This window comes from Paralichthys olivaceus, chromosome 16, assembly GCF_024713975.1.
Source record: "Paralichthys olivaceus isolate ysfri-2021 chromosome 16, ASM2471397v2, whole genome shotgun sequence".
Taxonomy (NCBI): Eukaryota; Metazoa; Chordata; class Actinopteri; order Pleuronectiformes; family Paralichthyidae; genus Paralichthys; species Paralichthys olivaceus.
In genome coordinates, this window is record NC_091108.1 from 15,357,444 (window position 1) to 15,382,134 (window position 24,691).

The window sequence follows — 24,691 nt, forward strand, 5'->3', positions numbered from 1 at the left end:
CAAATCTGCAGCTGTGAGCCTCCGTTCATGTGGTGCCCACTCAACCGGGTGAGTGTCCCAGGTTGCAACACAGCAGTTATATAATGTTATCATCTGCACAAAGATACAAAGAATGAGATGTGTGGAAGAATACTTATGACTGAGGTTTTTTTTTACTGCTCAGTGAAATTATATTACAACAAGGCAGTAAAATTCCATTTGATGGTCTGTGTTTCATAACACTACATGGAGCCAGGTCTGGACAGAGTCATTTACAGTGTTCTCCAATCTGTCATGACCCATCTGGTCAGTCCATTCAACACCTCTGCTAACATGATATTACTGTCTGCATCATAAAGTAACTAATTTGTCTCAACAAAGAGCTTGTTATCAGGAAAAAAGCAAAGAGGATGGAGGTGGGAGCATAAAACATTTTGAGAAAAAGAAATAAAACAGTTTTGTCTTACAGTTGCCAGTTATACAACCATGAAATACTGAGCGGGCTTACCTGGGACCAAATGTAACCATAACAGAGGGGTGAGGACCACCTAGAGACGCAAGACAACCTCAAAAAGATTAAAATGTACTATGAAGGACCTGCACAATGACCACAGACAAGAAACTCTTAAGAACTAAACAAAACACATTGACCACAAGTCACAAAATGACCAAAAAGACACAAAAAGGACAAAGAGAAGCAAACCAACGTCCAGGAAACACAAAACAAACCTCAAAGATGCCAAATTCCAGAAAAATGACCCTTAAGATGCAAAACAAATACAAATCAACACCAAATAAAAGGTGAAGATAATTCAATGAATGTCCATTGAGCTGCTTCTGCTTCAGTTCGCTGGTATTTTGGTGCTGCCTCTCTGTCATTGGCATGTCTCACTGGGACTCTTGAACTGAATGGAGTCATAGTAATCAGCAACACTGATACTGTCCGCTGTGAGACAGGCCTGTAGTAGCCTGTCCCAGTGACTGACGGAGAAGCAGGTGCTTTGTAAACCACTGTGTATTTAGATTACTCCTTAATGACAGCGCATGTCAGAATATCAAACAATCTCCAGACCTCTTTCCTGTTGACCCAGAAGCAGCTTTGCTCCCTGTGTCTCTGCTGTTCCTGGGGGCTGGGACGAGGCCTGCTCATCTCTGAAAATAGCACAGAGGGGAACACGAGAGTGCTGCTCGCCCGCCTGGTCCTGGAAAAACACTCGCTGGGGATGTGTCTGGCTGCAGGGATTGCAACATCGACCGTTCAATTGCTATCCCTACGATATGATCTCACAATTCTCACTGCCAGGTTTGGAGGAGCAGACACTACATACACCACAGGAGGAGAAATACACCTTTAGAATTTCCCCAAAATAAGGTAAAGTCACATTGTTATACATTGACCTTTTATTTCATGGATTAGTACACAGTGATCCTCAGAGATTTGAGCATGTGTGACCTTTTCTTGTTTACTGGACATTGACAGGATCGTGTTCAGCTCCTGTGTTTAAGCCTGGAGTTTTTGGACTTGAACAAACTTTGTCATTTCACTGTTAAATTGAAAAATTCTTTAATTCTTACTCCATCATCTCCATATCAGCAGTGCAGCACTGATGGGGGATCTGAGGCAGAAGTTCGGGGTCATGTCACAGACAATATGCCCAAGTTCACGGGCTTCATCCGATGAGGACTTAAAGGCCCCAAATGGAGGCAAAGAAGAGAAGATGTACATGAGGAGAGAAATCTCTCTCGTCAACGGGATCTGCCTCATTGTGGGCAACATGATCGGCTCTGGAATCTTTATCTCACCTAAAGGTGTGCTCATGCACAGCGCCTCCTACGGGCTATCGCTACTGATCTGGGCCCTCGGAGGTATCTTCTCAGTGTTCGGGGCTCTGTGCTACGCAGAGCTCGGCACCACCATCACCAAGTCTGGAGCCAGCTACGCCTACATCCTGGAGTCTTTTGGCAGCTTCCCGGCCTTCATCCGCCTGTGGACGTCCATCCTGCTGATCGAACCTGCCAGCCAGGCCGTGATTTCACTCACCTTCGCCAACTACCTGGTGGAGGCTTTCTACCCAACCTGCCAGCCGCCGTACGATGCTGTCCGCCTCATAGCAGCAGCCTGCCTCTGTAAGAAACACTCGTGAGTCTGAATGAGTGTGTGACAAAATTCAGCATTTAATTCATTACCTAGGAAAAGAGATAATACATTTCTCCGTACAAAATAGAAAAAAACCCAAAGTAGTTCATATAACCTTTAATTAACCAGGTGCACGTCTCATTTAGATTTAATTCTCTCAAGAAGTTGTCAAGATCATGTTTTTCTTTACCTGGAGGGAGAAACAGGATTTCTTCCTGAAATTTGTAAATTTGAACTGGAAACAGGGTTTCAATGTGTAATAGGTCTGATCAGTTCTGAGCAATAATAATATATCCATTTCTAGGAGTAAGATCTGTGGAAGATTTTATGAATGTTGATTTATCTGTAATTAATACTAATTGAAGTTGAGTTAAATGGGACTAAACATTCAAGGCAGATTGCAGGAAGTCAATGGATGGTAATCTGTCTTTAAATAGCTTTCTCGTTCTAGTTTCAGGGCCATTGTTTCAGCTTGTTACACAAAAATACAGCCAGTAGAGTCACTTTAATGAAAATACTATTTTTGTTAATGGTTGTGATAAAAAAAATGTATATTCAAAAATTGCCTGTATGGTAATTTTCATTGTTGATTTATTCTTTCTTAAGGTGGATTTGAATCAGGTACTTTTTCCAGGTTTAATATTTTTAATATTATCTTACTGGTGTCAACCTTAAGTTTTTATTCACTGTCTAAACTGAGCATTAGATGAATTAATTTACTGCAAATACAAACCCAACATTTCCTGCTGCTGCTACTTCACATTAAAATCTTTCAGATGGTAAAACATGTGATGGCTTTTATTTTGAAGCAGTCAAAGGAAACAATCTGAACAGTCACATGTCCATTGATCCAGGGTTAAACTCAGTAACCCTCTGTGGGACTGGCCCCAGCTATAGTTGGACCATCAGTCCTTTAAAAATAACACTGTGGTTCCCAAGCAGGGCTTTGTACTGAGAAGAATGTATTTAGCAGCAGAACTGGTATTTAGGTGAGAGAGCAGCTCTGTAATGATTCATGAGGTGCTCAGACTGAGGCCCTTGAGACACAGATGAGATGATCAGTGATCTGCTTTGGTGATCAGAGAGCAAACGTCTGCAACTTGTTTTAAAATGAGTTTCACCAACTGACATGCAGGGTTTGTTGTTGTTTCTTGAGTGGTTCGTCTTTACCTGCTGGGCAAATGCAACCTCATAACACTGCAGAGGTTGTATTTCTGCACAAATATTTTAAACATAGACACACTTTTCCATTATATTGGAAATACATTTCAATAAATATTGTTTTTTTGCTGATGTTCTCAGTTACATGCAGCATCTATTGCACTTCTGTCCGTCCTGGCAGAAGGATAACTCACATGTGGCTCTCTGAGGTTTCTATGTTTTTTCCCCTGTTAAAGGGTTTTTTGGTGGTTTATTTCAGAGAGTTAAGAACAGAGGATGTCACACCTTGTTAAGCCCTAGTAGAAAAATTGTGAAAATGGGCTATGCAAATAAAATTTGATTGATTGACTTGATGCTGTGCTAGGCCTTGTTGATGCTCTCAGCTCTCATATAGAGCAAGATTCATTTGTCACTTTATTCCTATGCTTTGTTCAGGTATGCTCATTTTTGTCAACTGTGCCTATGTGAAGTGGGGGACTCTGATCCAGGATATCTTCACTTATGCCAAACTCTCGGCACTCATCCTCATCATCATTGTAGGAATCCTGAAACTATCCATTGGTAAGTATGAATACATTCAAGAATCCATCAGAGGAAACACAATCAAATAAACAAATGTGTTTTAAACTCTGACTTCTCATTTTGTGAAGGAGAAACAAAAAGCTTTGAGAATCCGTTTGAGGGCTCCACCACGGATCCCGGAGCCATAGCTTTGGCCCTCTACTCGGCTCTGTTCTCCTACTCTGGATGGGACACACTTAACTTTGTGACTGAGGAAATTCAGAATCCAGAGAGGTAATGAGGACAGACTCACAGAAGAAGCATTCCAAGGCATGTAAACACGCACTCCAGCCTTTGGAAACATTTTACATTTTACAGATGAACGCCTCCAAACCACTGCCACTGCACTCCTCCCTACAGAATGACAACACTCTGACAGTCTCTTCACATAACGGACTGTATGCACACGTGTTTTCATATTCTCTTCAACCAACTGTCTACCTCTGTATGTATAAATGAGTGTGTTTGGTCAGTGGATATGAATGTGCAGTTATTTTCTTTATCTTTGTTTTCCTTTTTTCCTTAATTCTTTTTTGAATATTCTTATATTTAGATATTTATTGACACGACCAGGTAGGGATATTGTTAAATATATATAAGAATTTAATTGCATTGATAACTTATTTCTACATTTGACAGTAAAGCCTTTTGAATCTTGAATCTGAAAAGTCAGAGCTAAAGGGCTAACAAAACTCTGAATAGTTTCAATAAAGTAAAACAGGAGACGAGAAGCTACAACTCAGTAAATGATGAATGTTTTCCCCCAGAATTACAGTAATAATAAAACATTTGTTTGCACTTTATTTATTGACATTGGATCAAATGACTGCTTATATATGAAAGGTGTTGCTCTTTGTGATTAACCCATTGATAATTATCACATGACCCTGTGGTTCAGCTGTACCCAGTCATGACTCATCAACCATGTGTAACACACAACAAGCTGATGCTGTAAAATGAAAAGTAATGACTAAACTGCCTGCCCAGCACCAGTCAGCTGACAGAGTACGTCCCTCACTGTGTTTACATGAACACCAGATACCAGCTATTGACTTAATTATAAATAAGACGTCATTTTGATTGCTATTAGAATACCTTATCAAATTCCTGTACGTGTTACAAAGGATAATGTGAGTATGATTTCAAACAGTTGCCTCACATGTTGACATCCCAAAATTTAAAAGATTGTAATAATGCAACTAAGACATTGACATTTTAGTGATCAAAAAGGTTTATCTCAACAGTTTTGTACTTAATGTTCTAAAGTATAGCATAAGTGTATTGTTTTTGGACAACACTGAAAGGAAGGAAATAAACTAAACTAATCTAAAAGTAACACAACTAAACATTATGTGACTTTGATTATATGCTTATTCTCAGTATGACCTTGTCTAATACTGGGTAATCACTGAATATTTTACATTGTGCTTGTTGTAGAAATCTGCCCCTGGCCATTGCCATCTCCATGCCCATCGTAACCATCATCTACCTGTTGACCAACGTGGCGTACTACGTGGTCCTGGACATGCCATCTCTGCTGGCCAGTGACGCCGTTGCTGTGGTAAGACCTGACATGTTTTTGTGCTCTGAGATATCTGCAGATATTAGTAGCTCACAGGGATTGTCAGTGAATTGTGGATGACGCAATGTTCTGAGGTATTAATAGGCTTTGTTGAACCCGGAGCCTAAAAGATCATGTGAATCTGATCCCTCAGACCTTTGGGAATGCAGTACTGGGGCCGTTCAAGTGGGTCATCCCTGTGTCAGTGGCCATGTCCTGCTACGGAGGACTCAATGCTTCTATCATTGCTGCCTCAAGGTAAGAACAAGAAAGCCTGACCAGGCACTGACCGCAGGATCACATCATGATGACCATCTTTTCATCTTTATCGATGATGCAGGTTGTTTTTCGTTGGAGCCAGAGAAGGCCACCTCCCCAGCAGTCTGAGTCTGATCCACCTGGAGCGTTACACACCCATACCTGCGCTGCTCTTCAATGTGAGGGACATTTACTGAACCTCAGATTCCTCGGATGATCGACAGTCGTCACATGATGGTTGGTGTTGTAGTATGCTCTGTGTTCATTGTGCTCTCTGGTTCCAGGGGTTGATGGGCCTGATCTTTCTGTGTGTGGAGGACGTGTTCCAGCTCATCAACTACTTCAGCTTCAGTTACTGGCTCTATGTGGGCCTGTCTGTGGCCGGCCTCATCTACCTGCGCATCACCCAGCCTAACCGACACAGGCCCGTCAAGGTGCTACAACACACACACACACACACACACACACACACACACACACACACACAATTTATATAAATGTACTGGATTCTCATGTATAATTTATTATAAAACAGTATTAAAATTAAAAGATGATGATCCAGTTCTTTAGTCAGTATCGAACCAATATCCAATAATCAGTATCTCATCAGTCGATTTTAATGCAACCTTTGTAATCGACTTGTCTTTTGCTATATTTCAGAGAAAAACACTGCAATCTTTTCTTCACTGCATTTATCTGATGATTGTAGTTACTCACCAAGAATCATAAATGTCACATTTGAACAATATGGTCAAAAATCCTATCAGGATAAAAATGTTCATAATTGTCAATATTGATAATTATCAAATCAGTGTTACATCATTACACACACAAATACTCTGAGAATGGATCTGCAATATATAACAAATGTGTGTGTGTGTTCTTCTGTCCACAGTTGACCCTGCTCTTCCCCTTCATCTACTGCCTTTGCAGCCTGTTCTTAGTCCTTGTTCCTCTGTACGCAGACACCATCAACTCTCTCATAGGGATTGGCATTGCGCTCTCTGGGGTGCCAGTTTATTATGTGGCCATTTACCTGCCTGAGGACAAGAGGCCCAATTTCATACGTAAATTAAATGGTAAGCTTTGGACTCAAATGTCCATTTACAATAATCACAGAGCAGTAGGACGTTTATTGTATGCTTTTTTATGTGGTGTAATTAACTCCTTTGGGTGTTTGGTCACTTGCAACATGTTAGGAGGAAGTGATACAGGGAAGGTACTTCCCCTCTGAGTTACTGACCTTTATCTAAAGATTTGAGAATTTTAACTTAATGAGATTACTGTTGATCATTACAGAGTCTTACTTCCTTACACAGTCTGTCCCATACGTCACTTTCCATTAACACATTAGTCATCATAGATAAGCAGTATCGACAATCCTGACCTTTCCACTCTGTCTTTTGTTGTCCCCACCACATGTTCCCTCTTTCCCTCCTCCAGCTTTTGCCACCAGATACACGCAGACTCTGCTCTACTGCTGCCTGACAGAAGTCACAGAGACAGAAACACAAGCAGGCGCTAAAACGCAGTGAACTCTGACGTCCATGGAACCGCCCACTAAGGAGGCCTCTGTCCTGAAAGACGAGGCCCACGATGGACAGCACAGCCTGGCCTGGACTCACAGCCTTTGTGTGACACGTCAAGTTAAAAAAAAAAGAAAAAATGAAGAGGCCTGACATCTCGATTGACCATGAGGAGCGAGCGCTTGAGAGACTGCAGACTCGCTTTCCTCCGCAAATGTGATTTACTTTTCTTCAGACAACGGGGAGTATTTCCTACGAGGATTCAATAAAAGTTTAAGCTCACATTTTATTTAGTGTTAAGATGCAATATGATAAGTCTTTTTCAAGAATACATCATATACTACTCATAAATCATGCAATGGTCTTCATTTAGAAGCGGTAGGACTAATGTTACTGTGTTTAACTACATAATCATATGTAATGTAATGCATCTAACAGCATCTGGCTTATTAATTGACACACTCGCTTTAAGGAGTCACTGTTACAATGTCAACAAAAATAACCTGCATACACTAATCTCCATACGCATCAGCAGTACAACAGAGCATGCTCATGGTGTGGTGATCAAAAACTCTGTGTTTACAGATGTAAAACGTGATGGTACACTTGTTTACACCAATTTGGTGACCTGCATACATTTATTCTGCAAATCCTACCTACATGTGAATGACCACATATTAAGAACAATGTCAAAAAGTTTCAACCAGGGTCTTCAGCAGCTTCACTGTGAAGCAGGTCCAGTCAAGTGCCTTGTTTGTCTTTCACTTTAAATCAAACTGCAGCTTCTCCCACAAGGAGGAGCTGTTTCGTTTTTTAGACCGAAACATCTTTTGTATGCTTCACTTGAAAGGGCTCATGTTTCTGTTTTATTTGACATGTAATAACAAACTACTGTATATTGTACAATGTATGGCACCGAGGGCATCAGCTCTTGCGTTTTGGCAACCAATCACACTGTCACTTGACAGCACTTAAAAGATAAATGCAACTTCCACATTATTTCACTCTATAGAAAGCAGTTTTAGTACATGACCGCTTTATAATAATCTACTTCCTTCACATGTGAAGTGCAACCAAATACATTCAAGAATACACTTTTGGAAACAAGAGGCCTTTTCTTTCTGAAAGTGATTCTCAGCCTTTGTCTTATTTCAAACAGATATGACATTTTCATATATTTACACTCTGTCTTGAATAATTTAGCTGATATGGACAAACTTTGTTTCTTAATTCTTTTGTATTGTGATTCATATGCAAAACTTTTTCACAATAAATGTGTGGATTATATTTGCCAAAATGTGCCACACTACACCCCCCGTACCCCCCATCACAATTACCAGTTTTTTAAAGATTCACCCAAATTATGCTCATTACATCTTTTTTTTAATATAAGCACATATCAATCTGGTTAATACTTTCCCATACCCACAGAGATGCACAGTTTAATGAGGGAACAATGAGTCAGTCCAAAACTCCTTTTTGTTGTATTCATATCTATAGTTAATTCATTGTAAAAAATCACATCAGCCATATAATATATTGATTTATTCAGGTTAAGCTGCTTTGAAACAGTAGATTTTTTATTCTATTTCATTGAATTTATGGTAACAGCTTTAGATTACTTTACACATGATGCTTTTAAAAAGCTTTTACAGAAAAACTTGAGTAATGCTCATACATAGGCTCAACAGAGGAACGATTTAAGGTTTAAGATTAAAGAGTTTACTCAGACGTTATATTATTCTTGAGGGTTACTATTCTACATATTAGTTGGCATATAATAGGGATATAATTCTGCCAAGAGGATTTACTGTCCTCTTAAGATAAGGTACAGTTTGCAGTCTCAAACCCAGGGCAGATCCACTTGTTGGTGAACTGTTTGTATCCCTCAGCATCAATCAGGCCACTCCCTGAACAGAGAAAATATATTGTTAAACTTGATTGTTACCAGAGATAAATTGTGTGAATGAATGTAAGAATAATTTAAATTAGTTCTGAGTGAGCCTGGTCTTTAACTCGTACATATGGAATATGGAACATACAGAGAGAGAGTAGATTTACCGTCCATCAGGTTCTGGAGGCTGCAGTAGTTTGTGTTATTGTCAGCAGGGTCTTTGGAAACCTCGGACACAGCGTCACCCTGCACATTACAGAAATATCAGAAGGTGCAGATTTTTCATGAAACACAAAAAAGCTGATCAACCTGAACTCTGATTTCCCTCTTTGATTTTCCCCGAACACGCACTGAGGTCGGCAGAATAGCATTTCCCTCAGAGTATGATATATTTATTATTGCTGCATTAAATCATATAGACTCCCAGATGACTGATGAGATAAAATTGGTCTGCTGTATCATTGAAAAAATAAAAAAATACTTACACTCATCTTACAAACGGTGGACTGCTCCAGAAGAAACTGAAGGTCATTAACTCTCTTTGTTTTTGGAGACATGTGCGTGGCTTTGATCAGGTACGGAGCTGTCGACACAAGCTGCAGACACATGTCACAGTCAGACACAGACATATGTGCATCGTGTGTGTATCACTGGCCAGTGGCCTCTGGTCAGTAGTAATAGAAGTAATAGTTCAACACTAAAATTAAGTTATTACTGCAGCAAGTTGGAAAAATCCTGTGTCAGCGAGACTACGGGCAGATCACTAATTTAGAATAAGAGTATGGAACAATAATCAATTGAAATAAAAAACATTTTACTGTGTATTATTTATATACAATGAGGTACATGAACTATGCATCAGACATCAATCTTCATTTATGGGCATTATATGATCAACCTATGTTTATAAAAACTCAAAAATGTTAACATCCATTGGCTTGTTAACACATTTTTTTATTCTGATTGTTGTCGATATGACAGATATTATAATAATTATTTCATAAATGTATTACTCAAATTCAACAGTTGACAGATGTTTGTCACCTCATACGAGCACCTCTCCCCTGCAGACAAACAGCTCGGCCCGCTCTGCCAGGCCTTGATCTGGCTCACCAGCTTCTCAGTGACTTCACTGCATGAAATGCCAAACAACCTGCGGAGAAGAAAAGTTAGGTTTGTTACAGTTGTGCTAACTTGAAAAGCTCATATAGTATTTATGACAAGTGTGCATTGTACTGATTTGAATGTTCTGGTTGTGTGCACGAGACATGACTAATGGCAGTCTTGTGAGCACAAGCGGATGATAACAAGCATGAGAAATGAACTTTGACTGCACAGAACTATGAATTCATAAGCACCTTGACCAATTTGACCTTTTGCACTGTGACTGCAGTGGATTTCATGCAAATCAAGCAGCTTTGTAAAGAATTATCTATGCATAAGTGTTTACATGGTGATGCCTCTGCACCCAGGAATCCCTGCTGCAGTTTTGATATTAATAATCAGATAATGGGATGTGGTGGTTAGCACTGTGGTATCTGTGTTTGCATGCTCTCCTCGTGTCTGCATGGGATTTCTCTGACTTTTTCCCACAGTCCAGAGACATACCGATTGGGGTTAGGTTATTTAGAGACTCTAAATTGCCCATAGGTGTGAACGTGAGAGTGGAGGTTTGTTTGTCTCTGTATGTTGGCCCTGTGATACACTGGCGACCCCCATCAATGATAAGCGGTATGGATGAATGGATGAATGGATGAATGTTAGAAAATTACACAAGTTGCTGACACATTTGATGCAGTACCCACTGTGCACTTCATATAAACAGTTTCATTCAACACAGGTTAATTAAATCTAAACTGTTCTATACTATCATCACTAACTATGCAGATAATTCCCCAAACAACAAAGAAACAAAATAAAACACTTTACCATTTGACTTTGCACTGTGCGGTTTCCTCTGCCAGGAGCATGGTGACGGTGGCCCCCAGGATGAGCGCTGAGGCGATAAAGAAGAATCTCAGGTCCATACTGAGGACTGGTGGATCAGGTGGTTCAGTATGTGGTCAAGTGCGTGGTCGTCTTCTGAATGTCAACTCGATAGGCAGCGACAGCTTAAAAAGAAAAGTGCACGGGTCATGTGGACAACTGGAGAAGAGAACAGCACAACATTGATTAACACGGACCACAACATGGGAAAGAACAAGACTCTAGGAAACTGGCCAAAGATCTCGATAGAGTACATGCAGAAATATATAATCACAAACAGTCAGGGATTCTTATGATTGTGTATTCATGCTGAACACATTCCAGAGCATAATCAAAGTTTTTTAGATCAACTTTAACACTCTGCCTTCTGCCCCTTGAATATAATTGGAGATATACTTCATCTTTGAGTCACTCATTCTATGTGTAGATATATTTCGCTCTGGCTTAACAGCTGAAGGAAATGGTTGTTATGTTTTTGCTATGTTAAGCAGTTGTTAACAGGTGCTAACTTTGTGGGATTTTAGAGCAGTTTTCTGTCTGCTGTGTGTCCTCTCTTTCTTCACTCTCACTCTTCCTCCTCTCAGTATCCACATCCCTTCTTTCCACAACATAATTGCAATTGATGAGACATGATATTGTTAATTTTCAAATAATCATATTACTATTATATCACTTACAAATAAAAAAGATTACTGTAATTATTATTAATTAATACTTAAACCTGTGTTGCTTTCAGTAATATAGCTGTGACATCTATATTTACAGGTCCATTGTGGTGCACAACTACACCCAAGTGATGACCCCCCCCCCCATATATATAGTATTCCATAATGCCTGTTATGTTTAACATGGGATGTGTATACACTTGAAGAGCACTAAGGAAAACAACTTTATTGGAATTCATACCACATCAATAAGAGATGTTATCAGCTGTCATATAAGCAGATCACCACTAATGAAACTAGATAAATCAATTTGGAAATCGAAGGCCAAACCACATCCTCCAAGGCGCTTTCCTTTTCAAACCTCAGCAGGTACTGTCTTTGCATCTGCAGCAATGCCTTAGTTGAGGCAAAAATGTAAAACAGAAAGAGGATCAAGAAAAAACTTGTATTTAGTTGTTTGATCATTATGGTGGTAAATACAAACATTAAAATATAAAATATCCCAATTAATGAAGGCCTCTTAACCACATTTATTTTATTTATTAATCATTTATTTAATTCATCGACCAAACAAAACTACTTAAATGCAAACTCAAAATCCCAAATCCTGAATGTAAAGGAGCGTATGTGTGAGACAGTACACATTATCATCCATAACAGAATTCCATAAAACAACCCTGATTAAAAAATACCAAGCATGATTTGTCAATGAGACATAACAGTTAATGTGTGTTTCCTTTACCCTGACTGTGCCATGACAGTCATACAGTCAGTATGAACCATCCTGAAAGATATTATCCTTTTATCATACATAGCATCAACAAGAATTTCTAAAATCACTCACACAGTTATTATATTATTAAATGATTATTAGTACAACACCATCACAAATGTATCAAGCAATCATGAAAATAATAATTTTAGCATTCCACCCAACAAATGAATCATACACTTGGATTGATTGGAGACTGATACTTGCCCCTTAAATCATGCTGCTATTTAACTTCTACTATAGCTCTCTCCATTGCTCTGGATTTTGACTGGTTTAGTGGGCATGTAGGTTCTTTCTCTCCTCGCCTCATTGACCCATGGAGACTTGTCTCTCTGTTTGGACTAGACTGACGTTTGTCCTTCTCTGTGTTGAAGGCCTTCTCCCAAGTCTTTGGAGTCCTCATCTAAGTCCATCTGTTCTGGGTTTGTCTCCCCTGGTGCCCTGAACATGTCATCTGCTGGAGTGGTCACCATTTTCACTCTCTATGGGGAAAGAGCCATTATTAATCCATGATAACAGCACAGCAAACTGAAGGTGGAAAATCCCAATATGTTTGACATATGTGATCTTAAGAGTACCTGTCTTAGTGTTCCTGGAGTTACAGCCAGACTGTAGAGACACCACAGCGGCATCATGAGGACTGAAGAGAATGCAAGAAATAGCCCAAGGAGATTGCCCCACCATGGGTAGTGGTAGGCGTTGTATGACAGAGGGGTGAATTTGATCAGAGAGAAAAGCAAGACACCCTATGAAGAGAGAAACATAACCAGTTTACTAAACTGAGACCATGGAAATATGTAAACACTGATGAAGTGATTTCATTTTTATTTCCTCAGTCAGGTATATTTAGAGACTTAAAGAAGCAGCAGTTCACTTTATTTACTTACAGCACACAAACATGGTGTGATGAACTTCCAACAATATTTCATATACAGCGAAGGTTGGTAGCCAATCATGTCCTTAATGTTATTGTAATAACGATCAGCACCTGGGAGAAAGACATTTAAGTGAAATAGAACAAAAAGTTCAGAAAGAGTTTTATTTAAATGTAAGAGTTACAATATGTATGTTTTCTTTACAGAAGAACAGGGTTTCTTGCAGGCAGTGGTAACACCACATTATGTAATAAAACTTAAAAATGTAATACATTTTCACTTCATTATGTATTAACATAAGTGCAACCCATACATTTTGTAATAACTACTGCATTTTGTATTAAGTTATTACAAAATGCAGGGTTATTTATTGCATATTGTGTTCATGCTATTTATCACAAAATGAGTCTGATTATTACATAATGCGGATGGTATTACACAATGAAGTGAAAATGTATTAAATATGTACGTTTTATTATAACGATAGACATAACCTATTTGTATTTTAGTTAGTAAGTAGTCATGATTATAATTATAATTGTATCTCTTTGTTGTTAGTCAGCTGGGGTTGTAGTCTTGTTGCTCTGGATTGGTATTCCCCCAGTAGTATTGTAAACAAGGCAAATATGGTTTTAACATTGAGGGAAGTTTGAGATTTAAATGTATGTGTGGTGTTATCGATAGTGCTGCGTGGAATCATGCCCTTGAATTGTCATTGTGTATTTAGTGCCGAGTAATAGGACTCTATAGTAGCCATTTGTATTTGAATAACTATGTAACTCACCATAAACCCATCCTATACAAATGGTCTCCAAAATGGCAGTAAGTAATAATGGGATACCAGTACAGGCGTAGTAATCAAAGAGCTGAAATACATAGAGTCCTCCCTGTGGTCCATTAGAACAAAGAGAGAGAAAACAATAAAGTTGTACAGAAATTGCTTGTGCTGTCTGGTCAACTGTATGTAAAGCAGGAGACAAGAATTTGCAGCTATTATTTATTATTGTGACCCTTCATTAACTCCTTTAAGCAAAAATACTGAACAGTCCAACAGCAGAACACACAGATAGTCGGCACCGACCTGAGTGACCATGCAGACACCAATGAGTAAGGACACACAACAGATGACCAGCAGGAGTAGTTTACGCCGATGACCAGTTAAAAAGAAGGAAGGATACATATCTGATATGGATGTGACCAGACATTCCAGATACACAAACTGTGGGTAGAAAAGAGATATAGATTAAAGCTCTATTCAGTGACAATAACACAGACTCAAAATGTGATGTCAAAGGAATGCATTGAGAACGATTGGCGTGACTGACACTGACCCCTCAGTTGTTTTTTTTTACTTCATCCTGCACTCCTTTACAGCATTTTCACAGATGAAAGTTTGGACCAAGGTTCATTTCCTAACTTCAGATACTGTGGACATGTGTTTTTTAATGGTAATGTCCTACCTGACTATCCACTCCAAGGAACATACTCATAAGAAAGAAACAGACAGCCCAGAGTTGGGGTAATGGCATCATTGCAACTGCCTGAGGATAGGCAATGAATGCCAGGCCCGGACCTGCAAGTGGCACAAAGGACAGAGTAGACTACAATATGTCCAATCTTTAAGTAATTCATTAATTCGAGCTCGAAAGACGTTATACCTGATTTGACCACTGTTGAGATGTCAACATCCAACTCATGTGACATGAAGCCAAGGACAGAGAATATTACAAAGCCAGCAACAAGGCTGGTTGTACTGTTCAGTATGCACAGGGCAAATGCACTCCTGTAATATCAATAGATAAGTTTCTTGGGTCAGAAAAATTAACAAAAAATAAATAAAACAGAGGAGAGGATTTTTTTTCCTTACTTGTAGCAGTTAGTGTTGTATTTGTTGTAACTTCCCAATGATGTCAAACAGCCAGTGCACAAAGCATAAGAAAATAACACCTGGCTGGCAGCATCCATCCACACCTTTACACAATGAAAACATTCTCAGTGTGTCCTTTGTTTATATGTTATTTTATGTACTTCTTCATTTGATCATTTATGCTTTAAAATGCTCGTCCACTAAAACGTTTCAGCAGTTCAATCAGTCAGTGATGTTCACACTTTCTTCTTACCTGAGGATTAGCCAGATGTGTCAGATCAGGAGAAAGGTAAAATCGAATACCATCTTTAGCTCCTGGCAAAGTCAGACCACGGATCAACAACACAATCATCATGACGTAAGGAAATGTGGCTGTCAAGTAGACGACCTGAGTGATAAAGATATAGTGAGTAGACAAAATAATATCACTACAGCATAATACATTAAAAATCCAACTTTGTTAATCTCTCAGAGTTCTTTAAGCTATTGTTTCAGACAAGACTTGTTTCAGTTCCTTGGAGTTGTCAGACATAATTGTTTGGATGTTCACCTTTCCTGAAGACTTGACTCCTTTCCAGACACAGAAGTAACAAACAATCCAGCTCAGCAGAAGACACCCAGCCAGGTCCCAGCGGATACTACCCATCTCTTCAATTCCTTCCGACAAACCCAGGACTCTTCTCCTGAACATAACATATGTTTAGACACACTTACCTTTCCAACACCTGTAAAATTAATCTTCAGTTCAATATGAAATAGACTTTTAGTGAATACGCACTGCCAGAATTCCTCAAATGGAGATGTTGCATTTGGAGATATGGGATTATTTGATGAATGGTTGACTCGAAAATCAACACAGTCCCCTAGTAATGGAAAGAGTTAAGCGTTAAAATGAAAATGATTTTGTGGTACAGTGAAATTAAATGTTGAATATCTTTGAGACAGTCTTGATATACATTTTCATAAATGTCTTAAACTTCTTTGTCTTTTGACACATTTCATCTTCCCCAGTCTGCTGTGAAGCGTCAAGATATTTTTTCACAGTCCCAAGGGTGAGAAATAATGTCCAAAAACATCTGGGCACAGTTTTTAACAAATGTCAAGCAAACAGGAGGAAATAGTGTTGGGTACTGTTCACTGTTATGCCTTGGGGTAATATGTGTCTGCCACCCAGTGCACTTTTAGTCCCTCCATATTGCATTAACCAATATACTAGAGACCAAACACACACTTTGCAGGGCCACCTTGACCTTTGACCGTAAAATTCGAATCAGTTCATCCATTAATTTTGTACAAAATTTCAAAAGACACTCTGGATTTGTTCCTGAGATGTCGTGTCTACATTACAAAACATGCATGTGGTCATTGGGACATCTACCTTTGACCACCAAAATCCAATCAGTTCATCTGTGATTAGAACTAAACATCTGTACCTAATCTGAAGAAATTCTCTCATTGTGTGCTCGAGATGTTACGACCAAAAATGTGTTGGTCACAATGACCTTGACCTTTGACCATCAAAATTGGATCAGTTCATCTTTCAAGCCAAAGAGAACATTTATACAGAATTGGAATAAATTGCTTCAAGGCGTTTTTTTTGAGACATCATGTTTATAAGACGGACAGATGGCCATACCGAAAAGGTAATTTCTCTAACTATTGGCTGTTGCTGGCACAGAGAGATAAACAGTCATCAGGATTTGGGACTAGGTCATATACCACGTTTGTGTTAATAGAGGAACATGTGTGATAATATGTATGTTCACCTGTATTCCAGGTGTTGTTACAGCTGGCCCAGAGCAGCTTAGAGTTGAAGGAGGAGAAGAGGTAGAAGATTGCCCAAGCCAAGATGATGATGTAATACATCACAGTGTAAAGAATAACTAGTTGACCGCCATATCCTAAACCTATTTACACACATCATCAAATGAGAACATAAGATGCAACAATAATATATTTTTTTACATCAACTCTTCTGTATTAAATGTTTAACTGAACTCACAGTACCTTCAAGTATAGGACATATTTTCCTCCAACATGTGATTGAACCCTGACCAGTTAACTGCCCCAGAGACAGCTCCAGAAAGAAGATGGGGATTCCACATGTGACCAGGAATAAAACATAAGGAACCAGGAAAACGCCTTTTTTTGAGAAAAATCACAAATGTGATGAATAAAACATCCTTATAGAAGTGTAAAGTGTAAAGTGTAACTGATGATTGCAGAAGATTGAAACATGTAACTTAACTTGTCCTCCCCAAATGTCCACTCATAGATTAGACTTTAGAGAATTGTTCTCTTACCGCCTCCATTTTTGAAGCACAGATATGGAAATCTCCAAACATTTCCCAGGCCAATGATTTCACCAAAGACTGCCAAAAAGAACTCCCTCTTGTTGGCCCACTGGCCTCTTTTATTACGCTTTGACGTAGGGTGATTTGGATTGCTGTCATCTCTCATCACCTTCTTCCTTGGATTAGCTGCTGGCTCCATTGGGACAGGTCAACTGCTGAGGGATGTTACATTTGAATAAAAACAATGTGAGATTTAAGAGAATATATTTATATTATTAATATATACTATTCACAGTACGCCAACCTTTTATAAGCTGATGGGGATCCAGAATGAAACATTCAACATAATGATCATTTTTGCCTTTAGCTGCTAACCAAGTCCACAAGATCCCTCTTCATCCAACTTAACCCAGGTCTCATTGTGAGACCAGTAATATGGCTAACGAGTTAGCTATGTTGACAATCAAGCTGCATTAAGTGCAGCAGCTCAGAGTCGCCCAGGATGCGACAATAAAAAACAGGACAAGCAAGATGCAAATAGGAAAAGATGTAAATCCATACATACCGGTGTTTATTTCAACATATGTTTATCTTTTATTTCATTTTAGTCTTACATCATTTTTAAATTACTATGTTTATACCTGCTTTTACTCTTTCACTTCTTTCTCAGGGGCTCTGTAACGTTTGAATTTCCCCACCGGGATTAATAAAGAACTGATTCTGATTCTGATCCAATATTTGCATGTTTTAAACTAGTTTTCTGTTTGCAGTATTAGTTATATATATGTTTTGCAGTTGGTTTTGTTGCTTTGTGTGTTGCATGGTTTTAGTTGCATGTTTTAGTTTGCTGCATGTTTATAGGAGGATCAGAGTGAGTACAAACAGCTGTGGTGAAGTGGACCACATCTCACAGGGCCCAGGATTGGCAGACGCAGGGAGGAGGGGTGCTTCTTTTAAAGAACTTGATTGGGACAGGTAGAGAGACAGAGAGAGGACACGGGTGAGACACCACGACTGGAGAGTTGGACACACCGCGAGGTGGACTGTGACACCGATGTAGTTTCCACGATAAACGGGACAGCAAAGAGAAACCCGAGAAGAGGAACCGGACGAGGGCCAGTGAGTCAGACGTGACGCGAGGCTGATAAAAGCTAAGTGAAGGAGATGTGTGTGTGTGTCTGTGTGCGCGTGCGCCTGTGTGTGTGTGTCCGATCCCAGGACAAAAGTCCAACACTCCCCTCACTCTGCCGAACTACCTTACTACCCCACAGAGACACTGATGAAGAATTTGCGTGTAGATAAAGTTGAAACTGGTTGATATCTACCGAGGTTCATTTGAGTGATTTTAGTAATATATTGTCGTATATTGGGGTTGCGATGATGTGAAGATGATGAAGGAATCTCCGATGACACCGACTTGATTGTATATAAAGGTTTATTACAAAAAGTTCAGCATCAGTACAAGCAAAGCAATCTGCCTGGAGAGAGATTCGGGGCCAATGTGAATCTCTTCTCTCGAAGCAACTTCTTCTCCTCGTTTATATAGGAGGGTTTGCGTAAACCTAATTAAAACACATCTAGTTACTTATCCAGCTCTTCCCGGTTATCCAGTAACGGGAAGAGAGATACTATCTCTAATTTTAGTGTTCCCTTTTGAAGTGTGTCCTAACACCCTACTATTTATTCAGGCTTACTCCAAATTCCTCAGGACCGGTGAACCTCAAACCCCACATATACGTTTCTTTTATGGGGAGGACTACACATAGCATTTCAGACACCACAATATTTAATATCCATTTTAACCCTTTTTGCTGTTAAAAAAAAATATATTTTAAGTATGGGGTGCCGTTTTTAAAGCAGCTCACGCTGAAAATAACAGCAACATTTTGTCACATTTAGCTTCAAACCATGTTTAAAAAACTGGTGTGAATTTTTGAGAGTCACTTTTTTGCACATTTACAACAATATTTGTCAACTTAGAGATATTTTAAATATTTAAATCCAAATGTTAAATGTTACACTTAAATGTTAAATGTTAAATCTAAATGCTAAATCTAAATCTAAATGTGCAATCTAAATGTTAAATCTAAATCTAAATCTAAATGTTAAATCTAAACCTAAATGTTAAATCTGAATCTAAATCTAAATGTTAAATATAAATTTTAAATATAAATATAAATCTAAATGTTAAATCTAAATCTAAATGTTAAATCTGAATCTAAATTTAAATGTTAAATATAAATCTAAATGTTAATGTTAAATCTGAATATAAATCTAAATGTTAAATCTAAATGTTTCGGGTGAAACTAAATATTTAACTAATATGCAAATTCAAATGCCGGTAACAGGAAGTACCAAAATAAAAGCTCGAGGAGGTCAGAGTGTGTTTATAGTGGCAAATAACGAATAAAACCCATCTTATCCGGGGAAATGGACTCTTGGACATGGAATATCGTGATAATAACTACATAAAATAACAAACACGTTTGGAGAAACTTTAGTTTTAGTTTTTAGTGTCACTTTTATGAAGACGATCTCTCAGTTGACTAATATTGTTGTAAATGTGCAAAAAAGTGACTCTCAAAAATTCACACGAGTTTTTTAAACATGGTTTGAAGCTAAATGTGACAAAATGTTGCTGTTATTTTCAGCGTGAGCTGCTTTAAAAACGGCACCCCATGGCCGTCTTTTGTTGTATTGTAGCTGAACACCTTTTGTTTTTATTCTGCTATTTTAGTGACATTAAATAAATCGTTTTAAAGGAGTTGGTGGCATCCTTATCACATTGGCAGCATGCAGGGTGGCTCAATCCTTTGGCAAAAGAACATTTCATTTCACAATTTTTTGACATCCATATTTCTACACTTTCTGGCTGCTGGTGGCCTGGTCCTGTGGTTGTCGGCTGACAGGATTTATTTTGGAGCTGGCTGATGGTTAATTTCATCGCCCTCCTCAAACTCACTGTCAGAAATGTGATCCTCATACTCTGAAAACTCGGGGGGGGGGGGGGGGGGGGGGGGGGGGTGCCGTAATTGAAAATATGTTCTTTTCTATGTTCACAGAAAATGGTTGAAAAAATTATTAGTAGCATAATTTATCTTTTAGAAACACTGAAAAAACAGTGTCAGGGATTTTTCAACAGTATTTCCTTTTATCGAAATAGTAATAATAATGTGTAGGTGTTGTGTATTCTGTTCATTGGCAACACTATTATGGATTGAAACTATTCTCAGTGTTATGAGTTTCTCCTGTTCATCTGCTATAACAAGTAAAAACATCACTTAAGGTAAAATTATTTCTTCTGATTCTCTTCGCTCACCTTCTGGTCTGTCTGTGATCTATGATGAATCCAACTTTGAGTTTGTAAATGGTTCTTTTCTTACACACAACATATGTCAGTGGCAGCCACAAGTAAACAGGGGTTTTATTTATCACCCAACATCATACATTCGATTAGACTCTGACAATACAATCTGGCAGAAGATTGTGACGTCTCTGTTGAACTTGGCTACAGGTTCAGGTTTTTTTTTTATTATTCATGAGGCTTGTATGATCTGGTGCGAGTTTTTTTAATTAGCGCCCAACTGTATTAGTTTGATCAATAATTTACTATCCCAGTTTGGAAACTTGCCTTACATTTAGGTGCACAAGATAAAACACAACAAAACAGTATAGTACAGAAATGATAATTATACATACATATAATTGCAATTGATATGTTACTAAGAGGTCTCCTATAAAACACTTAACAAAGTGCAACACCACAACATCACAATCTTAGTGGACTGAAGTTACTTAAATGAATACCCTAAGTTAACATGTGTAAATTGAGCAGCTTTATTGCAAAACAATAAGGTGGGGGGCGTCTTTTACCAGATTTCCACATCTTGTTAAATGTATTAAGACTTACACCAAGAAGGCAACTGTCAACGGATGGAAAACTAAACATGTGGTGCTGCACTTTTAGCCCTTAATTTTAGCTGTGACCATAACTCAACTTACAAAAAATTGTTTAAGGCCTTAGATAAAAACCAGTATAACAATGTAACATTGATTTTGCTGTGAGTTAGCACTTGATAGCCAGGTGTAACATTTTCCTATTGCAAATATATGTGTAACAGGAAGTAAAAAAGGAAACCTTTAATTTATCATTCATCCATCTTAAGCTACCATGTCAGAAAGTGTCCCCCCACATTTTCGGGCCAGAAGAATTGTTACCTTTGACAAGAAGTCTATACTTTTTCAATTATACTATATAATAAGAATATATTGTATTATATAGCATATAAGCCCATGCACTTAAATGCCCCCCGACATCAGCATACCGTGAAAACATCTTGGGTGTACCAGGAAGAAAAGCTTGAAACTTGAAACATAAAGATGATTTGAAGCAGCAGCTGTATAAGCTATATTTTTCTTTGTTTTCTATTCTATTATTTACCCTTTTTAATATTTAGATTTGTTTTCCCCATGAAACCTGTAAGAATAAATGTATAAGATTTGATTAGGCCTGTACATGGTGATGAATCAAAAATCAAACTTACAAAACTTTTATACACATGTAAATATCGATGAAACACGTTGACAGAAATGACTGATCTGACAGTGCTGAGCAAACTATGAAAATGTTAAGTGTTAAGTAACTTAATTATTTGTTGTTATATAAAAAGTATTTTTAATCTCAGTTAAAATGTTCTGCTCAGTTTAATTATCTATTATAGAAGCATTTGGGCTTGAAAGGTGTTATAAGTGAGATATGATTACTATTATCACCAGAAAGTAAAAGTACAAGTCCAAAGATAAAGTATCAAGGGGGGAGAATATTTGCACACTATTGAATCTGCAGTTCAAATCAGATCATGAATATTTTGATATCGATTCTTGTGGCGCTGGAGCAATCTTTTTTGTTTTCAGTTTTGATTAAACTTTGATCTAAAGAAAATGAGCATAACTCTTTCACATCTTGTTTTGTTTAACTGAAAGATAAAAAAGAACAACAAATTTACAGTGATATGTGACAAAGGAAGAATATTTAGTTTAGAGTTTACAATACCGTAGAGAGCAGATTCTCCAGATCAGTCAAAACTCAACTAGAACTTAGTTGAGTGCACTGAATGTCAGGGAGTGTCCTCCTCAGTTATCACTGTGGTGTGAATTAAGTCTGTTGCTGTTTTCAATAATATTGAGCAATATTTGCTTTTCAAACTTTCCAAAGAGTGCAAAACCAGATAGTGTTATCTAAACAGAAGTGTATCTCTAAGAAAAAAACTGAAAACACAGTGCTTGGGGCAAAATAATAAACTTCTCATATAATCATAATATAACTAATAAATGAGTAAATAAATGACTTATGTAAAGATCCCAAGACTCTTTCCAGGACACTAGATAATAACCTGGGAAGCACCTGTGGCGACAGTCAGGAACTGTGACTTACTGCATTGAGAAGTAATTTGTTGAAATAAGAATCACACTGTCCAAATTATAACTTTGTTGAAGAACAAATAATTAATAGTTTGGATTCATGCTATTCAATGAAAAAGAAAATGAAAGTACAGTGAAGACAGGAAGAATACATTTCATGATGAGAGAAGCACCACAGTTCACTGAGCAACAGGCACTGCAGCCACAGGTGGTGATTATCATCATCGTCCCAACTGAATACATATTCCTCATGATCCTGAACTAGAAGAGCTGCTGCTGTGACCAAACTCTGTTCTCAGTTCTTGATATTTTAAAGGTTTCCTGCTGGATATCAGAGATTAATGCAGGTTATTAATGGGCCTGATTCTGGCAGTTAAAGCTGCGACTATCAGTCAGATACACACAAGTTACATTGAGCAAGAACAGGCTTTCAGATGAGGAGTAGGAATTTAATCTGCAAAATGCTCCCTATTCTACATCAGTCCACCATCACAGTGAACTAATTATGTAGCTGCTACTTTAAGGCCAAAAAGTTGCATAGTGTTGCTTTATCAAGTAATCAAGTAAACATAATAAACAGCAGAGGATCACCCTTAATAATTTGGACCTAACTCACAGAAACACACAGAAACCTTTGCGATGAGTCTGTTTCAGACTTCAGTCATGTTCTTTAGAGTCAGGGTGAAGTTCAGATGTGGTTGAAGCTGCTGGATGATGTTGTAAAGCTGAAATACACAAATCATATTAAACTCATCATATTCAGGTCCTGGTTCACCTTCTGTTATTATTAGAACGTGCACTACACAATCAGCACAGGTTTGATTCATGTTTGATAATTGAAGTTAAAGTGGACATTTCACTCTGTGTGGACATTCTGTAAACTATAGTTCTTACCTTGTGTAAGACTGGAGCGATTGTCGTTTCATTTAACTGCTGACTGGACTGAATGGTTGTCTGAAGGATTGCCACAGCTGTGGGACAAACAAAAAGAGGCATGAATTCAAAGCCATCAAAAGCCATGTTAGACTCCAGGGTGGGCTATAGAAACACTTACTGTTGTTTGTGAAAGCAGAATGGACTGTTGACTGGACTGTTGACTGGACTGAGTGTGTGAAGGGAGTCTCTGTTGTTGATGTCCCCGTAAAAAAGGTGGGAAAAGATGCTGGGGAAACATTAATAATAAAGTTAAGTACATTTGAAATCCACCACATCAAAAAACTTCCAACAAACTTCAGCTAAACAAATTTGCTCAAATTTGACTATGTACACTATTCACGATCTACCTGTCTACTTTAAATGTCCCAGGCATTAATTACTTGTACTCACTTGTCTGGGCAGCTCCTGAGGTCAAACCTGCAGCGAGTAATATCAGCAGCAGCATGTCGAAGCTTTACGTTTTTAGTTTTTCAGAGTGAGAGAGTGTGGGAAAGTGTCGCTTCTGCTTCCAAAGGACCTCTGGTTACTTTTGTCCTGTATGAGGAAATGACTCCCTCATTCAGAAGGTGTGTCGTGTTACCAACAATAGTTACTAACTCGAGCACACAACCAAAGGTCAAAAATAATGGGCTCATTGTTCAAAAAAATATGAGGAAACACAACACCTGTCTAATCGGTGAGCCTTAGCCCTTTGTGATTTGCTTTATGATTAACAGTTGAAACCCTCCCACTATCTAACCGATGAATGAGAGGGTGAATGTGTAAAAATAAAGGACATAAAAAGACATAGCTGCCTTC

The 24,691-nt window shown here is 38.3% G+C and overlaps 3 protein-coding genes across 4 annotated transcripts; 1 reads left to right on the forward strand and 2 right to left on the reverse strand.

Annotated features, from left to right (window-relative positions):
* Nucleotides 1-1,070: 1,070 nt before the first annotated feature.
* On the forward strand, nt 1,071-8,480 carry LOC109639471 (Y+L amino acid transporter 2). Of its 2 annotated transcripts, none has more exons than XM_020102966.2 (10): nt 1,071-1,351; nt 1,574-2,106; nt 3,713-3,838; nt 3,928-4,072; nt 5,276-5,399; nt 5,554-5,657; nt 5,740-5,836; nt 5,942-6,091; nt 6,553-6,736; nt 7,101-8,480. In XM_020102966.2, exons 2-10 carry the CDS (start codon nt 1,587-1,589, stop codon nt 7,190-7,192), a joined length of 1,542 nt encoding a protein of 513 aa, XP_019958525.1. In that variant the 5' UTR covers nt 1,071-1,351; nt 1,574-1,586; the 3' UTR covers nt 7,193-8,480. The 2 variants fall into 2 exon arrangements, with proteins under 2 accessions (XP_019958525.1, XP_019958516.1); XM_020102957.2 differs by having other exon boundaries at nt 1,199-1,351; nt 1,577-2,106.
* Nucleotides 8,481-8,866: 386 nt separating this feature from the next.
* LOC138405053 (uncharacterized) lies at nt 8,867-11,174 on the reverse strand. Its single transcript, XM_069510898.1, has 5 exons — nt 11,007-11,174; nt 10,122-10,230; nt 9,563-9,673; nt 9,245-9,323; nt 8,867-9,093 (listed from the first exon to the last, which is right to left on the reverse strand). The coding sequence occupies exons 1-5, from the start codon at nt 11,102-11,104 to the stop codon at nt 9,002-9,004; spliced, it is 489 nt and encodes a 162-aa protein (XP_069366999.1). The 5' UTR covers nt 11,105-11,174; the 3' UTR covers nt 8,867-9,001.
* Nucleotides 11,175-11,996: 822 nt separating this feature from the next.
* On the reverse strand, nt 11,997-24,444 carry LOC109638557 (sodium- and chloride-dependent GABA transporter 2-like). The gene is made up of 18 exons (XM_069511695.1): nt 24,284-24,444; nt 24,012-24,119; nt 23,852-23,928; nt 22,590-23,682; nt 17,546-17,751; nt 17,250-17,384; nt 17,009-17,149; nt 16,021-16,105; nt 15,793-15,925; nt 15,496-15,630; nt 15,243-15,346; nt 15,034-15,158; nt 14,836-14,948; nt 14,457-14,594; nt 14,160-14,262; nt 13,388-13,488; nt 13,079-13,246; nt 11,997-12,982 (listed from the first exon to the last, which is right to left on the reverse strand). The coding sequence occupies exons 5-18, from the start codon at nt 17,733-17,735 to the stop codon at nt 12,842-12,844; spliced, it is 1,812 nt and encodes a 603-aa protein (XP_069367796.1). The 5' UTR covers nt 17,736-17,751; nt 22,590-23,682; nt 23,852-23,928; nt 24,012-24,119; nt 24,284-24,444; the 3' UTR covers nt 11,997-12,841.
* Between the last annotated feature and the right edge of the window lie 247 nt (nt 24,445-24,691).

What these genes read in the sequence shown, in the direction of transcription:
- LOC109639471 (XM_020102966.2), top strand. Translation starts at nt 1,587, where the DNA reads ATGGGGGATCTGAGGCAGAAGTTCGGGGTCATGTCACAGACAATATGC. An exon ending in GAAATTCAGAATCCAGAGAG is followed by an intron (nt 4,073 to 5,275) that starts GTAATGAGGACA and finishes TGCTTGTTGTAG; the next exon opens with AAATCTGCCCCTGGCCATTG. An exon ending in TTTCATACGTAAATTAAATG is followed by an intron (nt 6,737 to 7,100) that starts GTAAGCTTTGGA and finishes TCCCTCCTCCAG; the next exon opens with CTTTTGCCACCAGATACACG.
- LOC138405053 (XM_069510898.1), bottom strand. Translation starts at nt 11,104, where the DNA reads ATGGACCTGAGATTCTTCTTTATCGCCTCAGCGCTCATCCTGGGGGCC. An exon ending in CCACCGTTTGTAAGATGAGT is followed by an intron (nt 9,324 to 9,562) that starts GTAAGTATTTTT and finishes TGTAATGTGCAG; the next exon opens with GGTGACGCTGTGTCCGAGGT. An exon ending in CCTCCAGAACCTGATGGACG is followed by an intron (nt 9,094 to 9,244) that starts GTAAATCTACTC and finishes TTCTCTGTTCAG; the next exon opens with GGAGTGGCCTGATTGATGCT.
- LOC109638557 (XM_069511695.1), bottom strand. Translation starts at nt 17,735, where the DNA reads ATGGAGCCAGCAGCTAATCCAAGGAAGAAGGTGATGAGAGATGACAGC. An exon ending in CTCAACAGTGGTCAAATCAG is followed by an intron (nt 14,949 to 15,033) that starts GTATAACGTCTT and finishes TGCCACTTGCAG; the next exon opens with GTCCGGGCCTGGCATTCATT. An exon ending in TCACACCATGTTTGTGTGCT is followed by an intron (nt 13,247 to 13,387) that starts GTAAGTAAATAA and finishes CTCTCTTCATAG; the next exon opens with GGTGTCTTGCTTTTCTCTCT.